Source organism: Mustela erminea, chromosome 10 (assembly GCF_009829155.1).
Source record: "Mustela erminea isolate mMusErm1 chromosome 10, mMusErm1.Pri, whole genome shotgun sequence".
Lineage (NCBI taxonomy): Eukaryota > Metazoa > Chordata > Mammalia > Carnivora > Mustelidae > Mustela > Mustela erminea.
The window spans coordinates 77,242,895-77,262,088 of NC_045623.1; the positions used below are offsets into that span (position 1 = coordinate 77,242,895).

Consider the following 19,194-nt stretch of genomic DNA (forward strand, 5'->3'; position numbering starts at 1 on the left):
CACTCTCAAAGGGTAAGTGGAAGATTAACTTTATAAGAAACTGCCGAATCTCTTTCCAAAGTAGTTGTGTATTTTAAATTTCCGATAGCAGTGCATGAGAATTCCAGTAGCTCCACATCTTGGTCAACAGTTGGTATCTCCTGTCTTTGATTAAGTCATTTTAGTGGGTATAGATTGGTATCTCATTACGTTTTTATCTAGAATTTTCCATGGTGAGCATCTTTCCATGTGTTTACTAGTCATTTGTATATACTCTCTTCTGGAGGTTCTTACAAAGTCTTTTGCCCCTTTTTTCTTTTTAAAAATTTGGTTGTCATTATTGAGTTGTAAGGGTTTTTTTTGTTTGTTTGTTTAATGAGTGCAACAGGGTTTTTGTTTTTCTCCTCTGAGATAGAGAGCAGGTGTGAGTGTGGTTGGGAGAGAGGGAGAGAATTTTTTTTTTTTAATTTATTTATTTGACAGAGAGAGAAATATCACAAGAAGGTGGGGGGGGGCAGGCTCTCTGATGAGTAGAGAGCCCGATGTGGGACTTGATGGACCCTAAGAAAATGACCTGAGCTGAAGGCAGAGGCTTAACCCACTGAGCCACCCAGGCACCCCAAGGGAGAGAATCTTAAGCAGGCTCCACATTCAGCATAGAACCTGACATAGGGCTCTATCTCAACGACCCTTACTACATTATGGCCTGAGCCATAATCACAAGTTGACTTGATTGACTTAATTGACTGAGCCACCCAGGTTCCCCGTAGGTTTCTATTTTTATTTATAAGTATTTTTTCAGACTGAGGTTTGCCTTTTTTAAATAAGAGTTTTTTTTTCACATTTTTATATCTTTATTGCTGAATGTATTAATAGGTACTCAATATTTTTTTTCAGACGTAGAGTTTCGTGATTCATCAGTTTCATATAACACCCAGTGTTCCTTATATCATGTGCCCTTCTTAATGCCCATCCGCCAGTTAGCCCTTTCCCCCACCTACCTCCCTTCCAGCAACCCTCTACTTTCTAGGTTTCAGTGTCTCTTATGGTTTGCCTCTCTGTTTTTAACTTATTTTTCTTTCCCTTCCCCTGTGTTCATCTGTTTTGTTTCTTAAATTCCTTATATGAGTGAAATCATATGGTATTTGTCTTTCTCTATTTCGCTTAGCATAATACCCTCTAGTTCCATCCACATTGTTGCAAATGTTGAGCTTTTATTCTTTTTGATGGCCCAGTAATATTCCACTGTGTGTGTGGGTGTGGGTGTGGGTGTGGGTGTGGGTGTGGGGGCGTGTGCGCATGCACACGCCCCCATACCCACACCCACACACATACCCTACTTTTCTTTATCCATTCATCTGTTGATGGACATCTGGGCTCTTAACCATATTTTGGCTCTTGTGGATATTGTTGCTTAAACATTGGGTTACACGTGCCCCTTCGAATCACTGTGTTTGTATCCTTTGAATAAATACCTAGTAGTGCAGTTGCCGAGTCATTGGGTAGTTCTGTTTTTATCTTTTTGAGGAACTTCCATTCTGTCTTCCAGAGTGGCTGCACCAGTTTGCATTCCCACAAACAGTGTAAGAGGGTTACCATTCCTCTGCATCCTTGCGGAGACATCTGTTTCCTGAATTGTTAATTTTAGCCATTCTTATGGTGTGAGGTGGTACATCATTGTGGCTTTGATATAATAGTGTCTTAAAATGAGTAGACATTTTGGATTTTGATGAAGTCTAATGATTAGGAACTTTTGTGTCCTGTCCAGGAAATCAGCCAAGGTCATAATGGTTTTCTCCACTGTTTTCTTCCATAGATCTTAACGTTTTACTTATTTTTATTTATTAATTTTTTTAAGTAATTAAGTAATTTTTTTAAGTCCCATTGTGGGACTTGAACTAAGGACCCCAAGATCAGGAGTTGTGTAGTCTTCTGACTTTGCCAGCGAGGTGCAACAGACTTTATAGTTTCAGATTTCAGAGAGGTCTGTGTGACCTAAATGTAAAATATAAAGTAATTTCAAATTAATATATGTGCACACACAACCTTCCTGTTGACTTGTTCTTTTATTCTTTTATCTTTATGAAATGTTCTTCTTAAAATATTCTTTGTTTTGAAGCTACTTTTTCTTCTAATTTAGCCATTACAGCTTTAAGTAGCTTCATAGTATATATCTACTAGTATTTTTTTTTTTTTTTTTTAGATTTTTTTTTTTTTTTTTTAATTTATTAATTTGACAGAGAGAAATCACAAGTAGACGGAGAGGCAGCCAGAGAGAGAGAGAGAGGGAAGCAGGCTCTCCGCTGAGCAGAGAGCCCGATGCGGGACTCGATCCCAGGACTCTGAGATCATGACCTGAGCCGAAGGCAGCGGCTTAACCCACTGAGCCACCCAGGCGCACTATCTACTAGTATTTTGATGTTAGTCTTATACATGCTTTTATATTTAAAGTATATCTCTTATAAACAGCATAGAGCCAATGGCTATATTTAAATTCACTCTAACAATCTGTGCCTTCTAATTGGGTTGCTGAGTCCATATTTAATATGATTATTCATATGGTTACAACTTGTTTTTCTTTTGTTCCTTTGTTGCTTCATTTCTGCAAACTTTAGGGTTAGTCAGATAGTTTAAAGTACTTTTATTTCCTCTATTGACTTCTTAGTTGTGCCCCTTTTATTTTTTAGTTGTCATGCTGGAGCTTAATATGTAATATTACCTTATCAAAGTTTATTTAGAGGTAGTGTACCACCTTTCACTTGATATGTCACATTTCTACCACTTACTGTGTTTACCTTTTCCCATCCATTTCACGAATGTAATAATCTTAAAATAGTACAGTTCTGTTTATCTACCCATCCCTTTTTTTGTGCTATGGTCCTGTCTTATATATACTTCTGTTTGTATCACAGATCTCACTTTAGGATTGGTTTCTTTGCTTTAGACAGTTGTGTTTTAAGGAAATTATGTTGAAGATGTTTACCCTCATGATTTACCTTTTCCAATGTTCTTTTCTTTAAATTTAAGTTTCAAACTGATATCTTTCCCCTTTAGCTCCTAAAGAATGTTTGCTTTGGCATTTCTTATAGTGCAAGTCTGCAGAAAACAACATTTTGTTGGGGTCTTATTTACCTGAAAGTACTTTTTTAATTTCATCTTTGAAAACTTTTTCTGGTTATAGAATCTTGAATTTGCATGGTTTTCCCCCCACCTTTCAGAACTTCAAAGATGTTCTTTTGTCTTTGGCCTCCATTATTTCTGGTGAGAAGTCATCTGTTTCTTATTCCCTTATTCTTAGAGTTTATTCCCCTGTTCTTCGAATGAACTGTCTTATCTGTGGATTTGCTTTCAACAGTTTCAGTTACCTGTGGTTAGCTGTGATCCCAAAGCAGATGATCTTCCTTCTGACATACTGTCAGAAGGTCAGTAGTAACCTAATGCTGTTGTCATAATGCTTACATCATCCACCTCACTTCATTTCATCACATAGGCATTTTATGATCTCAGAAGCCTTTTATCATTTCACTCATCATAGAAGAAGGGTGAGTACAATAACATATTTCAAGAGAGACCACGTTCACTTAACTTTGTAGTGTTATAATTGTTCTATTTTATTATGAGTTTGTTGTTAATCTCTTATTCCTAATTTTTAAATTAAACTTTATCATAGGTATGTGTATATAGGAAAAAACATACTGTGTATAGGGTTTGGTACTATCCACAGTTTCAGGGATCCACTGTGGGGTCTTAGAATGTATATCATGTGGATAAGGAGGACTACTGTAATGTGCCCCCTTGCTCCCTCTCTCCCTCTTTTGTGGTTTCCAAGATTTTTCTCTTTATTTTTAATTTGAGAGAGTTTGTGCCTCAGTGTAGTTTTCTTTGCATTCATTCTGCTTGGGATTTGCTAATCATCTAGGATCTGTAGAGAGGGGTTTTCATTCATAATTTGGGGTATTTTGGTCATTAGTTCTTTTTAAAAAATTAGGGTTCCATTTTCTCTCTTCTTAGCATCCCATTAAAGCATAGATTGACATTGTTCCACATTGTTCACTTTTTTTCCTTTTTATTCCTCATATTTGGTAATTTTTACTGATCTGTCTCCAAGATTTCTCTTTCACTGTGTCCTATCTGTTGTTAATGATGTTTGGTGAACTTTTTTTTTCAGTTATTGGATTTTTTTATTTGTAGAATTTCCATTGGTCTTTTTTGTATATATTAAGAGGTAATTGGTGAAAGGAGTTCAACCAAGTGTTCTGATGCTGGAACATTAGGACATTTTTGTTGGTCTCAGCCAGTTCTGGACATGAGATATGCCCAGGAGTCTCTGCTTCACTGTTTTTTGTTGTTGTTGTTGTTGTTTGTTTGTTTGTTTGTTTGTTTTATTTGTTCATTTGGTTTTTGTTTTTGTGTTTTAAATAATAAGAAGGTGTGTAGTACCATCCTGATCTGTGTAGGGTTTAGGAAACCCATGAACCTAATTTTTTTTTTTTTTAAGATTTTATTCATCTATTTATTTGAGAGAGTAAGAGAGCATGAGTGGGGGCAGGGAGAGTGAGAGGGAGAAGCAGGCTCCCTACTGAGCAGGGACTCCCCCCCCCCCCCCCCCCCCCCGTCCCACCCACCACGGGACTTGATCCCAGGACCCCAGGATCATAACCTGAGCTGAAGGCAAATGCATAACTGACTGAGCCATCCAGGCATCCCAAGCTTAATTTATTCTTTCATCTGATTCCTTCTATCGTCATTAATGTTTTGAGATCCTGGGTTTTTATATTTAAAACCGTTATTAGAAGAAATAGATTTTTTTTTAAGATTTATTTATTTGGCAGACAGAGATCACAAGTAGGCAGAGAGGCAGGCAGTGGGCGGGGGGAAGCAGGCTCCCTGCTAAGCAGAGAGCCCGATTCGGGGCTCAATCCCAGGACCCTGAGATCACGACCTGAGCCGAAGGCAGAGGCTTAACCCACTGAATCACCTTAGTGCCCCAAAGAGATAAAATGTTTAAGAAATAAATTTATTCTTCTTTATTTAGACAGCTTGGATTACTGTGTCATCTCTAACTGGTCTCCTTCCTCTGTGTTTCCCTTTGCTCTATCTTCTACAGTCCTGCCTTTAGGTATGATAAACAAAACCACAAACCTGTCTCTCTCTTGCCATATTTTCATTTCTAGCCCTTATCTTCATGCCCTAAACTATTTATTCAAGCTGTACTGCATTATTTTTCTTGCATTTATGATGCAGTTTTATATCTTCTTATTTTTGAAGATCTTCATTGTATTTAAAATAGTCTTATATCTTATTCATCCTTTGGTGGCCAGCCCAAATATCAGCATTACTCTGAAAGAAGGTATAGTCCTTTTTCTCCCTCCTTTATTTTTTCTTTTCCCCTATTTTCATCTCTCTTTTTATTACCATAGCTCTTTGAGCATATCACTGTTACTGTTCTTGAATGATGTAGCCATCCATGTTATGATCTGTTCTAAATCTCTTGCGAGTTTTTTTTGTTGAACAGGATTGGGTCTTTGAGGGCCACCTGATTGGCTCAGCTGGAGGAGCATGTGACTCTTGATTTTGGGGTCATGAGTTCGAGCTCCGCATTGGGTATGAATTGTTTAAATAAAATTTCTAAGAAGAAAAAAAGATTGGGTCTAATATCTTCATGCTTTCATAGCAGCTAGCATAGTAACTGTACATAGTAGATGCTTAAATGTTTATCGCAAAAATATTTGTCTTTTCCTGGTTAAGAAGTAGCTGTTGTATTTAATTTTTTTTTTTTTAAAGATTATTTTTAGAGAGAGAGAGAGAGAGATTGAGAGTGTATGCAAGCAGGAGGAGGGGCAAAGGCAAAGAATCTCAAGTAGGTTCCCTGCTGAGTGTGGAGCATGGAAAGAGGGCTCAGTCTCACCACACTGAAATTACGACCTGAGCCGAAATCAAGTTGGATGCTTAGTTGACTGAGCCACCCAGGTGCCCTGCTGTTGTGTTCTTCTTAAGGAAATTTTTCTAATTAGACGCTAATTCTTTTGCCATTTTCAAGTAAGGCTGGGTTTTAGATGTTTAGGAATTGTCACTTTGGGATGCCTGGATGGCTTGGCCACTTAAGCGTCTGTTTTTGGCTCAGGTCATGATCCTGGGATTCTGGAATCGAGTTCTGCATGGGGCTTCTTGCTCCGTGGGGAGCCTGTTTCTCTTTCTGCCCACTGCTCTCCCTGCTTGTGCGCACATGTGCTCTCTCTGACAAATAAGAAAATAAAATCTTAAAAAAAAAAAAATTGTCACTTTGCTTCTTTTTTACTCTTTTGATCAGTAAGGCAGGGTCAAAACCATTTATTTCACTTAACATTAATTCACTTATACTTGGAATTCGAGAGAACCTGGAGTTCTTATTCTTTAGGTGAACTGTTTGACTTTCTGTGACATTAATGACTGTTTAGAACTTTTATCAAAGACTGACATGGTCCAAAGGAAAGTCGTGTAAGAGTTACAAATCAAGATTTGAGTTCTTTCTGGGCAATACCCCTGACTTTGTTTCGTAAAGTGTCTTTTGGCTGTGCTGGGCATACTACTGTATTAGATTAGAGCTTTTTGACCCCTGTTTTTTCTTAATTAAGAAAATACATTTTTTTAAATTCATATACCATAAAATTTACCCTTTAAACACATATGATTCAGTGGTTTTTAGTATGTTTGCAGAGTTGTGGGACCATTACCACTATCTAATTCCAGGACATTTTTATTTTATTACCTCAGAAGAAACCTTGTCCTCATTAGTAGTCATTCCCCCTTCACTCTCCATTTCTATGGATTTGCCCATTTTGGACATTTTATATAAATGGAGTCATATAATTTGTGGCCTTTTGTGTCTGACTTCTTTAATTTAGCGTAAGATTTTCTATGTTGTAGCATGTAGCAGTATTTCATCCCTTTTTTGTGACTGAATGATAACTCCATTTTTTGGAATTTTATATTTTTTATCTGTTTTTATCTGTTCATCAGTTGATGGACATTTGGGTTGTTTCCATTTTGGCTACTATAAAAATTCCTGTTGTGATCATTTTTGCAAGCTTTTGTATGAACATAATGTTTTCATTTTTATAGGAGTGCAATTGCTGGGTCATATGTTTAATCTTTTGAGTAACTGCCATACTTTTCCATAGGAGCTACACTATTTTACATTCTTAAAATTCTAAGACTTCCATTTTTTTTTTTTACACCCTTGCCAACCCTTTTTAATTTTTTTTTTATTATAACCATCCCAGTGGGTGTGAAGTGGTATCTCATTCTATTATGAGTTTAATTTGCATTGCTCTAATGGGAAATAATGATGATCATTTTTTCATGTGTGTATTGGCTATTTATATATCTCTTTGGGAGAAATGTCTGTTCAGATTCTTTGGCCATTTTTTAATGAGGTTGTCTTTTTAATAGTGAGCTTTATATGTTCTTTATGTATTTTAGATACAAGTCCTGTATCTCACGTTTTGTGGATTTTCTTCCATTGTGCAGTCTGTGTTTTCACTTTCTTGAGAAGGTCTATTGATAAAATAGGTTTTAGATTTTGATAAATTTACCAATTTTTCTTTGGTTGCTTGTCCTTTTGGTGTCATATCTAAGAAGTCATTGACTAATCCAAAGTCATGAAGATTTACAGTTATTTTCTAAGAGTTTTATAGTTTTAGCCCTTATTTAGGTCTCTGGTCCACTTTGGATTTTTTTTTTTAATGTATGGTGTGAAGAGGCCCAATTTCATACTTTTGCATGGGGATATCCAGTTTTGCCAGGACCATTTATTGGAAAGACTATTCTTTCCCCGTTGTTTTATCTCAGTCTGTGAAAAACCACTTGACCATAAAATATACTTATTTTATTTCTAGACTCTTAATTCAAATTACCATAATTTCATAGTAAGTTTTAAAATTAGGACATGTGAATATTCCAGCTTTGTTCTGCTTTTTCAAGATTGTTTTGACTATGCTAGGTCAAATACGTATTTATTTTAGGATCAGCTTGTCAGTGTCTACAAATTTACATATATATATATATACATATATATATATATTAAAGATTTTATTTATTTATTTGACAGACCGAGATCACAAGCAGGCAGAGAGAGAAGAAGGGAAGCAGGCTCCCTGCTGAGCAGAGAGCCCGATGCGGGGCTTGATCCCAGGACCCTGGGATCATGACCTGAGCCGAAGGCAGAGGCCTTAACCCACTGAGCCACCCAGGCGCCCCTAAACTAATTTTTTATAAAGATTTTTTTTTTATTTATTTGGGAGAGGGAGAGAGAGAACACAGAGGGAAAGGTAGAAGAAGACTCCCCACTGAGCAGAGAGCCTGCTGTGTGGGTCTTGATCTCAGGACCTGAGATAACTTGAGCTGAAGGCAGATGCTTAACTGACTGAGCCAACCAGGCACCCCTTACTGCAAGTTTAGTAAATCTTCCAGTTCGTGAGCACAGGATATCTTTACATCCTTTATTCCCTTTAACTTAAAGAGTAAAATGTTGGGTATGTATAAAAGCAGGTAGAGCTTCGGTATCTAAGTCCCACGTGGCTCTGGATGTTCTGAATATTTTCATTATTTTAATAATTTCAGTGTATCTTCAAATAAGACATTTATTGGAGTTAAGTATTATATGAAATATATATAATTATAACTTTATGCTATTAAGTTTGGCTTTAGAGATACAAGGATGAATAAGAGATCACTACCATTAAAACTTCTCGTCTAGGGAAGAAATCACTTATAAACTGAGAATTTCATAGGTTGAGAGATAAAGATTTTTTCGAAAGTTGTTGGCCAGTCTTCACTGTGTAAAGATTTCACCATAAAAAAGTGATTATAGGGGCTCCTGGGTGGCTCAGTGGATTAAGCCGTTGCCTTTGGCTCAGGTCATGATTTCAGGGTTCTGGGATCGATTCCTCCATCAGGCTTCACCTTCTTTCTCTGCCTGACTCTCTGCCTACTTGTGATCTCTCTCTCTGTCAAATAAATAAATAAAATCTTTAAAAAAAAAAAAGTGATTATAAATTGTGTATTAGCACTTTTCTCAGTATTGCCTACTTGGGATAGCTTATGGAAAGGTAAAAAAATAAGTACTTTAAAGGCTCTTAAGACTTTGAGTTTTGGATGAGTTAATATCAGTAATACATTTTTAATGAATTTTCAGCATTTATGAATTAATAATTACAAGAAAACTTAGAATCAGCATGCCATATAAATACTGAAGGAAATAAATAGCATTCAAGTAAAGCAAAAGACAAATTAAAAAAAAAATTCTCTTCAGCTATCTGAACTCATCCTTTACCAAGGATTTTTTTTTTTAAACCTAATCAAACGAACAGATTCTTCGATTTCTTATTCACTCTTACAGATCTGTGACTTTTGTACCAGAATTCTCTGCATGATTTACGCCATGGCTTCATTGGGGAGTTCTTTTGAAGCCTGGAAACTCACTTTCAGAATAGTTTTAAATGTTTAAGTTAGAATATACAGGATTAAAAGGATATGCAGTTATATTAGGATAGTTACAAAAAAATATAACAAATTTATGATACAATAATCTACATGCTTCCTTAGTAACATTAAACAACAAAATTGAATGTGGTAGCATATTTTTGAATGTGGTAGCATATTAAATAACAAAAGAAGAAACAAGTAATGAGTAGTAATGACATTTTTAGACAAAAACTATTAATGTGACAGTAATCAAACTGATTTTAAGATATTCCTAATATTGTCATTTGTTCCTTACATCCATAGTAGAAGGAAATGCTGAATTTCAGCATTTTCACCTTACCTGATTTTGTAAAGTCCCTGAGTCCTGTTCATAGACCCCCTGGGAGTTCATGAATACTAGGTTAAAAATGCTAATCGCGGTATTTCCTCTGCGTAAAATTGTTTTTGCCCCCCCTTCCTTCTACCACAGCTGAACTTGATTATTGAGTTTCAGCTTAGTTCTCTCACTTAGCACTTGCTAATTATTTACTTGCCTTCTATGTGCTAGTTATGATTCTGGGTATTTGGAATACATAAGGAAACAAAAGACAAAAATCCAATGCTCATAAGGAACTTACAGCCTTATGGGAGAATAACAAATAACAAATTATATAGAATTATATAGAATGTTAGATAATTAAAAATGCTGTAGAAAAATACGGACTAGGATAAAGTGGATTCAGTGTGGATTGCCATTTTGAAAAGAATAATAAGCAAGGTAAGTCCATTGGGAGAGTGACTTTTGAGCAAGGACATGAAAGTGGTGGGAGTTAATTATCCAGGTATCTTTTCTGTCCCCTTCACCACAGTTGAGGACTAAGACTTACTTTTTATTTTATTTTATTTTATTTTATTTTATTTTATTTTATTTATTTATTTATTTATTTATTTTTAAAGATTTTATTTATTTATTTGACAGAGAGAGAGATCACAAGTAGGCAGAGAGGCAGGCAGAGAGAGAGAGAGGAGGAAGCAGGCTCCCTGCTGAGCAGAGAGCCCGATGCGGAACTCGATCCCAGGACTCTGAGATCATGACCTGAGCCGAAGGCAGCGGCTTAACCCACTGAGCCACCCAGGCGCCCCTAAGACTTACTTTTTATTTGTATTCCTGGTGTTAGCATTGTGACTAACATGATCAGTCCTTCATGAACTGTCATTAAGGGAAATGTAGTTTACCTTTCTGGTATCTGCCCATAGTTTGAGAAATTTAGCCAGTTTGGGTGATTCAGCATGTGTTATTTTCCCAGTGGTGGGTTAGATAAATATTCAGGTTATGTCTAGGTAAGCTTGTTCTTACATTTACTTTCTGATACTAAACTTCATTAAATATATTTTGGCTGTTGTTATAATCTTTTGTCTTTTGTGCAAAGCAGGAATAAAATAAATATTAAGTGAAACTTGGGTGGCTTAATCCATTAAGTATCAGTTCTTGATTTCAGCTCTGGTCCTGATCTCAGGTTCTGAGATTGAGCCTGGTGATAGGGTCCGCGCTCATTGGGAGTCTGCTTTTCCCTTCCCTCCCCAGCTAAATAAAATGGAAAATATTTTTTTTTAAAGAAGAATTTAACTTTTGTAGGCACAACTCTCTTTGGCAGTCAAATAAAAGTTGTAGTAGAAAAGCCCTTAAAATTTAAGATGTGACAAATATTTTTGTGCATCTCTCTTAAATCAAAATTGTGGAAGATGAAGAGTATTAGAAAATTAATATGAAACAGTATGTGATCAAATGCTGGAGGAAGAAATACTTCATATATATATTTTATTTAATCCTTAATATAGCCTCACATCCATTGGATCCAATTCAGTTTTCAGTTATCTATTTTGAGCATTGCTAATTTGTAAAGGTGATTATTTTATTACTTTTATTCTTTTTTAGAACTCTTCTAAAGAACAAATAGGAAATTTATGTATTTTATTTTATTTATTTTTTTCTAAGATTTATTTATTTATTTGACAGACATCACAAGTAGACAGAGAGGCAGGCTGAGAGAGGAGGAAGCAGGCTCCCTGCTGAGCAAAGAGCCCGATGTGGGGCTCCATCCCAGGACCCTGGGATCATGACCTGAGCTGAAGGCAGAGGCTTTAACCCACTGAGCCACCCAGGTGCCCCGGAAATTTATGTATTTTTAAAAAAGAATAAAACTTACTCTATCTTGGAATTACCATGTGATTCTTTTATAAATCTAATATGCATTATGGGATTTTGTTAAGCTTTTCTTAAATCTTGACATGATTATATCACCTTCTTTCATCATTGCCCATCAGTTTTTCTCCATGATGTACAAACATTAAGATCACAAGAATACAAAAGAATGATTGAATTACTTAGAAGGATGATATAGTAATGAAATCATCATGGTTATACTTCACTTTTCTTGCTGTGTTGCCCAAACACTTTCCAAGAATGTATAATAAAAGTCTGTAGAAACCATTTTATTTTATTTTTTATTTTTTTTTTAAAGATTTTATTTATTTATTTGACAGAGAGAGATCACAAGTAGGCAGAGAGGCAGGCAAAGAGAGAGAGAGGAGGAAGCAGGCTCCCTGCCGAGCAGAGAGCCCGATGCGGGACTCGATCCCAGGACCCTGAGATCATGACCTGAGCCGAAGGCAGCGGCTTAACCCACTGAGCCACCCAGGCGCCCTGTAGAAACCATTTTAAATCTTTTTTTTTTCTTTCTTTTAACTTTCATCGGATAAAGTTGAGAGTTTGGGGTTTTTTCCTATCCATAAGGACAAAGGTGAAAATTGACAAAAGGAAAATGGTTTACTTTTATCTGTAGAATCAGAAAATGAATACAAAGACAGCAACACTTTAGACTCTAATTGTCATGTTGATAATCATCCTCTAATGATGATATCTTAGATTAATCTTCCCAAATCCAGGAAATACTGAGTTTCTGATATATTTCTAAGGACAAAAAGATAATTCGATATTTTATCCCTTTAGTCATTCAAGAAGAAAGTCTTTCTCATGTAGTGTTTTGTGACTAGAATCAAAATCATCCTGTTTTTTTTTTTTTTCTGGAAAATCTTATGACAGTATTTTTCATCTTTTATAATATATCTGCAGCAAAATTCACTTGATATCCTAAGAGGACAAATTCTGAATTCTTTTTTTTTTTTTAAGATTTTATTTAAAGAATAAAAAAATAATGATAAAGATGAATAGAGAGAGTAAGCTTGAGCCAGGGGAGAGGCAGAGGGAGAAGAGTACTCCCTGCTGAGCATGGAGCTGGACTCAGGGTCCTGTGATCATGACCTGAGCTGAAGGCAGATGTCCAATCTGCTGAGCCACCTGGGCGTCCCCAAATCCTGAATTCTGATATGTCTACAAAAGTGCTTGCACAGAAATAGATGATACAGAAATGAAAAAGCTAATCAGGGTCTACTATCTTAAATTCCTATTAAAACAGCTCATAAATTTGTTTGCCACTGTTCTTTTTATTATTTATCCTATAAGTTATAACATCTCTGTCCCATGGACACTTCTTATTTATAGTTAAATAGTAATAACTAGATTTCCTAGTATATATTTAGTGCTAATTGTCACAATAATTCTATGAAGTAGATATGAGGAAAGTAGATCAAAGGTTTGGTAACTTGTTCAAGTTTCTTGAACCAGATCTGGGGTTTGAATTCAGGTATGTGGATTGATAGATGTTCTCTTCAGGGTATTGGGTGATCTTCTGAATATTGTAGTACTTATGTTGGAATTCAGCTTCATGCATTATTCAGGGAAAAATTCATGGAGAACTTGTCTATAAGGGTAGGAAATAAAAGAGACTGGTGTCAGTATGTCAAAAAGAGTTGGAGTTATCTCAGCTCTTCAGTCTGGGGAACAAGTGGCCCAGAGAGTGCAGTTAGTAGACACAAATTTCAAAGCAGCTACCATAAGTATGTTGAAAGAATCAAAATAACGTACATTAAAATAATGAATGAATGAACAGATTGGGAATTTCAGTACAGAGATGGAAACTATGAAAAGAACCAAATGAAAATGTATAGCTGAAAAGAACTATAACTAAATGGATAATTCACTGAGTAGCCTTAATAGCATATTATATAGATAGCAGAAGGAAAGACCTGTGCCTCAGGAGTACCTAAGAATTATAAATGTGTGTACCTCATAAAAGAGCTTCTTGGGGTGCCTGGCTAGCTCAGTTGGTGGAGCATGGGACTCCTGATATCGAGGTTGTGCGTTCAACCCTGCACTGGGTGGAGATTACGTAAAGATAAAATCTTAAAAAAAAAAAAAAATCCCATACTAAACCCCACAAAATTAGAACTTCAAAAAAGAAAAAAGAAAAACTGTCAGAACCAAAAAGAGAAATAGAGCCATAATTATAGGAAGAGATTTTTGACGTATTTCTCTCAGCAAATAATAGATAGAACAATTAGACAAATAAGTATTTTAGGATCTGAACACTGCATTCCTTAAAAGCAGAATTGCATTCTTTTCAAAGGCACAGTAAATATTCACCAGGATACACCACATGCTGGGCCAGAAAACAAGTTACAGTAGATCACTAGACGGTGAAAAAAAATTTTTTTAAAGATTTTATTTACTTATTTGACAGAGGGCAAGAGAGCATAGCAGAGGAAGGGGCAGAGAGAGAGGGAGAGGGACAAGCAGATTCCCCATTGAGTAGGGAGCCAGATTCAGGAGCTTGATCCCAGGACCCTGGGATCATGACCTGAGCTGAAGACAGGTGCTTAACCAACTGAGCCAGCCAGGCGCCCCTAGAGGGTGAAATTTTACAGAGTATGTTTTCTGACTAGTAGAATTAAATTTGAATAGTAACAAAATTGTTTAAAAAAACCCCAAATGTCTAGAAATGAAATGGTGCATTTTTAAAGTACCTTTGAGGTCAAAGGCAAAATCGTAGGGGTATTAGAAAGTATTTTTGAATTGAGTGGTAATGAGAGTGGAATATATAAAAATCTGTGACATGCAGCCAGTGCATTGTTTAGGAAGGAGCTTACAGGTTTAAATTAGAAAAATTAGAGGAGTCTGAAATCAGTTATGTAAACATTTACCTTAAGTTAGGAAAATAAGAGCAAATTGAATCCGAAGTCAGTGGAAGGAAACAATATAAGTAAGATTAGAAATCAGTAAACTAGAAAATGAACAAACAAAAGCAATGAAACCAGAAGCTGAAATACTTTAAGGAAAAAGCAATGCCAATTTTCCAGAAAGTTAAAAAAAAAAAAAAGTGGATGAAGGAGCAGTTTACATAGCTCATTTCATTAGTTCAGCATCACTGTGGTACCAAAGTCAGGCAAATAAATAATCAGAAAACTACAGACCAATATCCTTTGTGAACATAGACCCAAAGATCTTTAACAAAATATTACCGAATTAAATTCATTGATATATAAAAAGGAGAATATGTCGTGATCAGGTGGGATTTGTCCCAGGAATGCACTGCAGGTTAAAATCAGAAAACCAATTGATACATAAAATTCACTAAGTAGTAGAAGGAAACAGAACAATCGTATCTTAAGTGTAGAAAAAAATTGAAACTCATTCAGCACGCTAGGAATAAAAAGGAATTTCTTTAATTTGATTAACAAGTCACCTATTGAAGAGAATTTACGGGGGCGCCTGCATGGCTCAGTGGGTTAAGCCTGTGCCTTTGGCTCAGGTCGTGATCCAGGGGTCCTGGGATCGAGCCCTGCATCGGCTCTCTGCTTGCCTCTCTTGCCTACTTGTGATCTCTGTCAAATAAATAAATAAAATCTTAAATTTAAAAAAAAGAATTTACATTGTTTTTAATGATGAGAAAGTGGATGCTTTCCTCTCTCAGATTGAGAACAAACAAGGGTGTTTGCATTCACGTTTCGGAAACATTCTGTTAGAGGGCCAGGCCAATAGAGTAAGGCAAGAAGAAGAAAAGCCATCCAGGTTGAAAAATACTAAGTGAAACTCTCTTGTTTTGCAAACAACAATATTGCATATGTAGAAAATCCTGAAGAAGCTATGGAAAAGCCCCTAGAACTAATAAATGAGTTTAGTAAAGTCAAAAGATACAAGGACAGTGTAATTTTTTTAAACTACCAAGGAACATCTAGAGGTTAACAAAAGCAGTTCCATTTGCAGTTGCATGCAAAACAATGAAATACTTTAGGGATACATTTTAACAAAATAAATACAGATGTCTTCCCTGAAAACTGTAAAACATTACCAAGAAGAACAAAAGACACTAAGTAAATGGAGAGCCATAGCATGTTTATGGGTTTGTGGAATAGAGGACTCATGTTGGATGTCAGTCTTCTCCAAACTGATTTATAGAGTTAATGCAATCAAAAGAAAAATCCTAACAGATTATTTTTTTTAAAGAAACTGACAAGCTGGTTCTCATAGTTACGTGGAAATGCAAAGGACCTTGAATAGGCAAAACAATTTTGAAAAAACTGAAGTTGTAGGACTTGTGGTACCTGATTTCAAGGCTTTTTATACAACCAGAGTAATTAAGACACAGTGTTACTGGTATAAGGATAGACAAGTAGATCAATGGAACAGAATAGAGTTCAGAAATAGAGGCATGTATATATTCAGGTGATTTTTGAGAGAGTTAACCCTAAGTGAATCAGAGACCTTAACATAAAAGTTAAGACTATTTTATGAAACATCTAGAAGAAAACATGGGTGAAAAGATAAGGGTGCCTGGGTGGTTTAGTTGGTTGGACATCTGCCTTTGGCTCAGGTCATGATCCTAGAGTCCTGGGATCAAGCCCCACAGGGAGCCCACTTCTGCCCCTCCCCCCTTCTTATATGCACATGCACGTGTTCTCTCTGTCTCTGGGTCTGTCATAAATAAATAAAATCTTGAATTTGGGCATCTAAGGTTTTTTGAGTACTTCCTGAAGAGTTCAGCTTATGAACATTTTTTTTCTTTGTTGATGTATTTGTAACAAGCCACAGCCAATCATATTTTGTGTGGAAGAATGTATAATTTTTATAGTTTTATTAAAATGTTTAATAAATCAGTCTGATGTATGGGCAGTGAGCTGTCTCCCCAGATTAACACACAAATACACACCCATGAAAACAACACTAAACACTGGAATTTGTCATTTCCATGAACAGAGGATTTTAAACTATTGTCTGATGAGTGTCGGTATTTTTCTTCCCACTTTATTTTTCAATTTGTGTATTAACTGAGTTTAAGACCTTTTTCCTTCTTCGTTTATTTTGAAACTTGCTAGCTGAACCTACTCATAAAATCATTGTTTTTATTTTTAGTGCTTAATTTCTGTAGCATGTATATTTTACATGGTTCTTGGGAAGTTTACATCAGGTATGATAGACTAATTAGCTGAAACTGCAATGACTACTTAGAAAAGATATCATGGAAGAATCCTCCAGTAATGGCTGGGTGATGAAATGAGTCCTAAGTTCAGGTACCTGCATAAACTAGGATCTGGGAAGACCTGGTATCATACCCTGTACTCTTAACATTGTTGGCACTGTTTGTTCAAATGCTTTTCTTCCCATTTCCAGAAGTGTTTATTGAGTATTTGCTAGGTGTCTGATATTGTGCCGGGCACAGTGGATATATAAATGAGTTTCTGCTATTAAGGAACTCAGCCCAGAAAGGATTTAGGCCTATAAATAAGTTTATAAATCTTAAGTGCAGTCAGTAGTCCGGATTTATAAAATGCATGGAGTTCTTAAAGAGGGATAGAGTGATGAATTCTGAAGGACAGTGGGAGGATCAGAGGAAGGATTCCTTTAGATAAGATCTGAGCTAAATTTTGAAGGTGGAATGTGAGGTTGTCAGTGGTAGGGTGAATATTACAGGCAGGAGATCACCATGTAGGGCAAGGCATAGCTGTGTGAAAGGACACAGTATGCTTCAAGAACTCTAAGCAGATAATTCATGTTGGATGCAAGTTTGAGGATTGATAGATGAGTGCTTTATTTCCCCTCATTGTTAAATATTGCTTGAAAAGGAGCCAGGGAAGCTGAAATGTGTATCTCCCTCCCTTTTTTCCCTTTTCTTTCTCTCCTTCATTCCTGGCCCTCCCCCACTCCCCAAATTGTGTGTGTGTGTGTGTGTGTGTGTGTGTGTGTTTGTGGACAAACAAGTTGAGGAAGAAGGGAAGCAAGGCCTTGATTCTGGTCCTGGTTCTCATACCCTTGGTTGAACAAATCACTTCTCTTTTTGAGCTTTGGTTTCTTCATCTATATAATAATCTGTAAATGGTATTATCTATACTTTTCAAATATTTTTTAAAGGAGTCACAGTTTTTGAGTGCCTGGAACACAGTAGGTACTAAATATGTATTTTCAAATGAGTGGTCTGAGAACTTGTGTCTGAGAGAGGATAAATAGTTAAAAAGTTGTGACAGAATAAGCAATAAAATACTTGTTTACAGACCATTGCTTCCCAGGATGCATTTATTATATAGAATGTGTTCAAGCAGTTTGTCTTTCTAAATTGTTTCGCTTAACCATTTAGATTTGTGAGGTCCCAGAATATAGAAATTATAGTATCTTTATACATAAAACCGTATTAGACTTTAAAGTCCTGTGCTGTTGTAGTTATCATATATGTCCAATTAAGAATCAGTATATATTTTAAAAGTGTGTTCAGTTGATCACTGCACTTTACTTTGGCTGTGGCAGAAGTTCTTGGACCTCACACTATTTCAATTGTGATTTTTTTCTTTTTTAATAATCTAGTTGTAAAAGGGCTTTGCTTCTAATATAAGCTTTACTTTTCTCAGTGCAGAGCTAGTGTATCTTCTCATGCTGTTTTTCCACTGTTGTATCTACAGAATGTTTGTTTTTGGAGCAGAGGATTATAAAAATCCGTTCTTAACGGTATAGAGTTGCTGTAATATACTATTAATATAATTTCTTTCTTTGCTTTTAGGGGTCCTACTGGGCAATAGACACCAATCCGAAAGAAGATGCGCTGCCTACTCGGCCAAAGAAGAGAGCACGATCTGTAGAACGGGTAAAAATCTCTTTATCACAAATTTAGTATGAGAGTTTATGTCAGCAATACAAATTTTTAAAGTTTATTTCTAATATAAGTACAACCTTAATGAAGGTAGTATTTTATTTGTATAGCATTTCTGTTTTTTTCAGAGCACTTTCAGACTCATTTTATTTGATCTTAGTAACCCTTGAATGAGGTAAGCAGTTTAGGAATTAAGTAAAAAGTTTGTTGTGTAATTAGGGCATAGCTACTGTCTGAGACTTGGATCCAAGTCTCCTGGATTTTAATTTGGTATTCATTCCTCTGTATCTACAACATTGAAGACTGGTTTTATGTAACAGAGCTATTCCCTTTCACTGCAGATAATCAGTCTGATGACATTGAATTTTCCTGATTGTCTTTGCAATGCTTTTTCCTGATTCCAGCCATGTAGTAATAATTTCATATGCTAAATCCTTTGTGTATGTGTTGTTTATATGATCATTTGTATGAATTTATGGTTAAAATTAATTTATAAGAATGAAAGAGAAATGGAGCTCTAGTTGATGTCCTGTTATTTGTTGGAATATACTTTTAGTCAATGCTTTGGCTGTCATCAGACATTAACTTTACCTTTCAGCTTTCCCCATTCTGTATTTTCATTATCTCAACTAAAACACACACATACCCTATTCTTCTTTAGGGCTCATTTCGTATGTTAACTACATTATGAAACTTTTCCTCACTTTGTGTTCATATAGAATGTTTACAAAGTTCT

General features: G+C 35.8%; 1 protein-coding gene across 3 annotated transcripts in view; it reads left to right on the forward strand.

Moving 5' to 3' along the window:
- Positions 1 to 19,194, forward strand: part of FOXJ3 (forkhead box J3) — a 154,593-nt gene that overhangs the window by 74,100 nt on the left and 61,299 nt on the right. For all 3 annotated transcript variants that reach the window (XM_032360667.1, XM_032360669.1, XM_032360666.1), the window contains exon 5: positions 18,369 to 18,452. In XM_032360667.1, the coding sequence (XP_032216558.1) occupies positions 18,369 to 18,452 (84 nt within the window). The remainder of the gene's footprint in view (positions 1 to 18,368; positions 18,453 to 19,194) is intronic.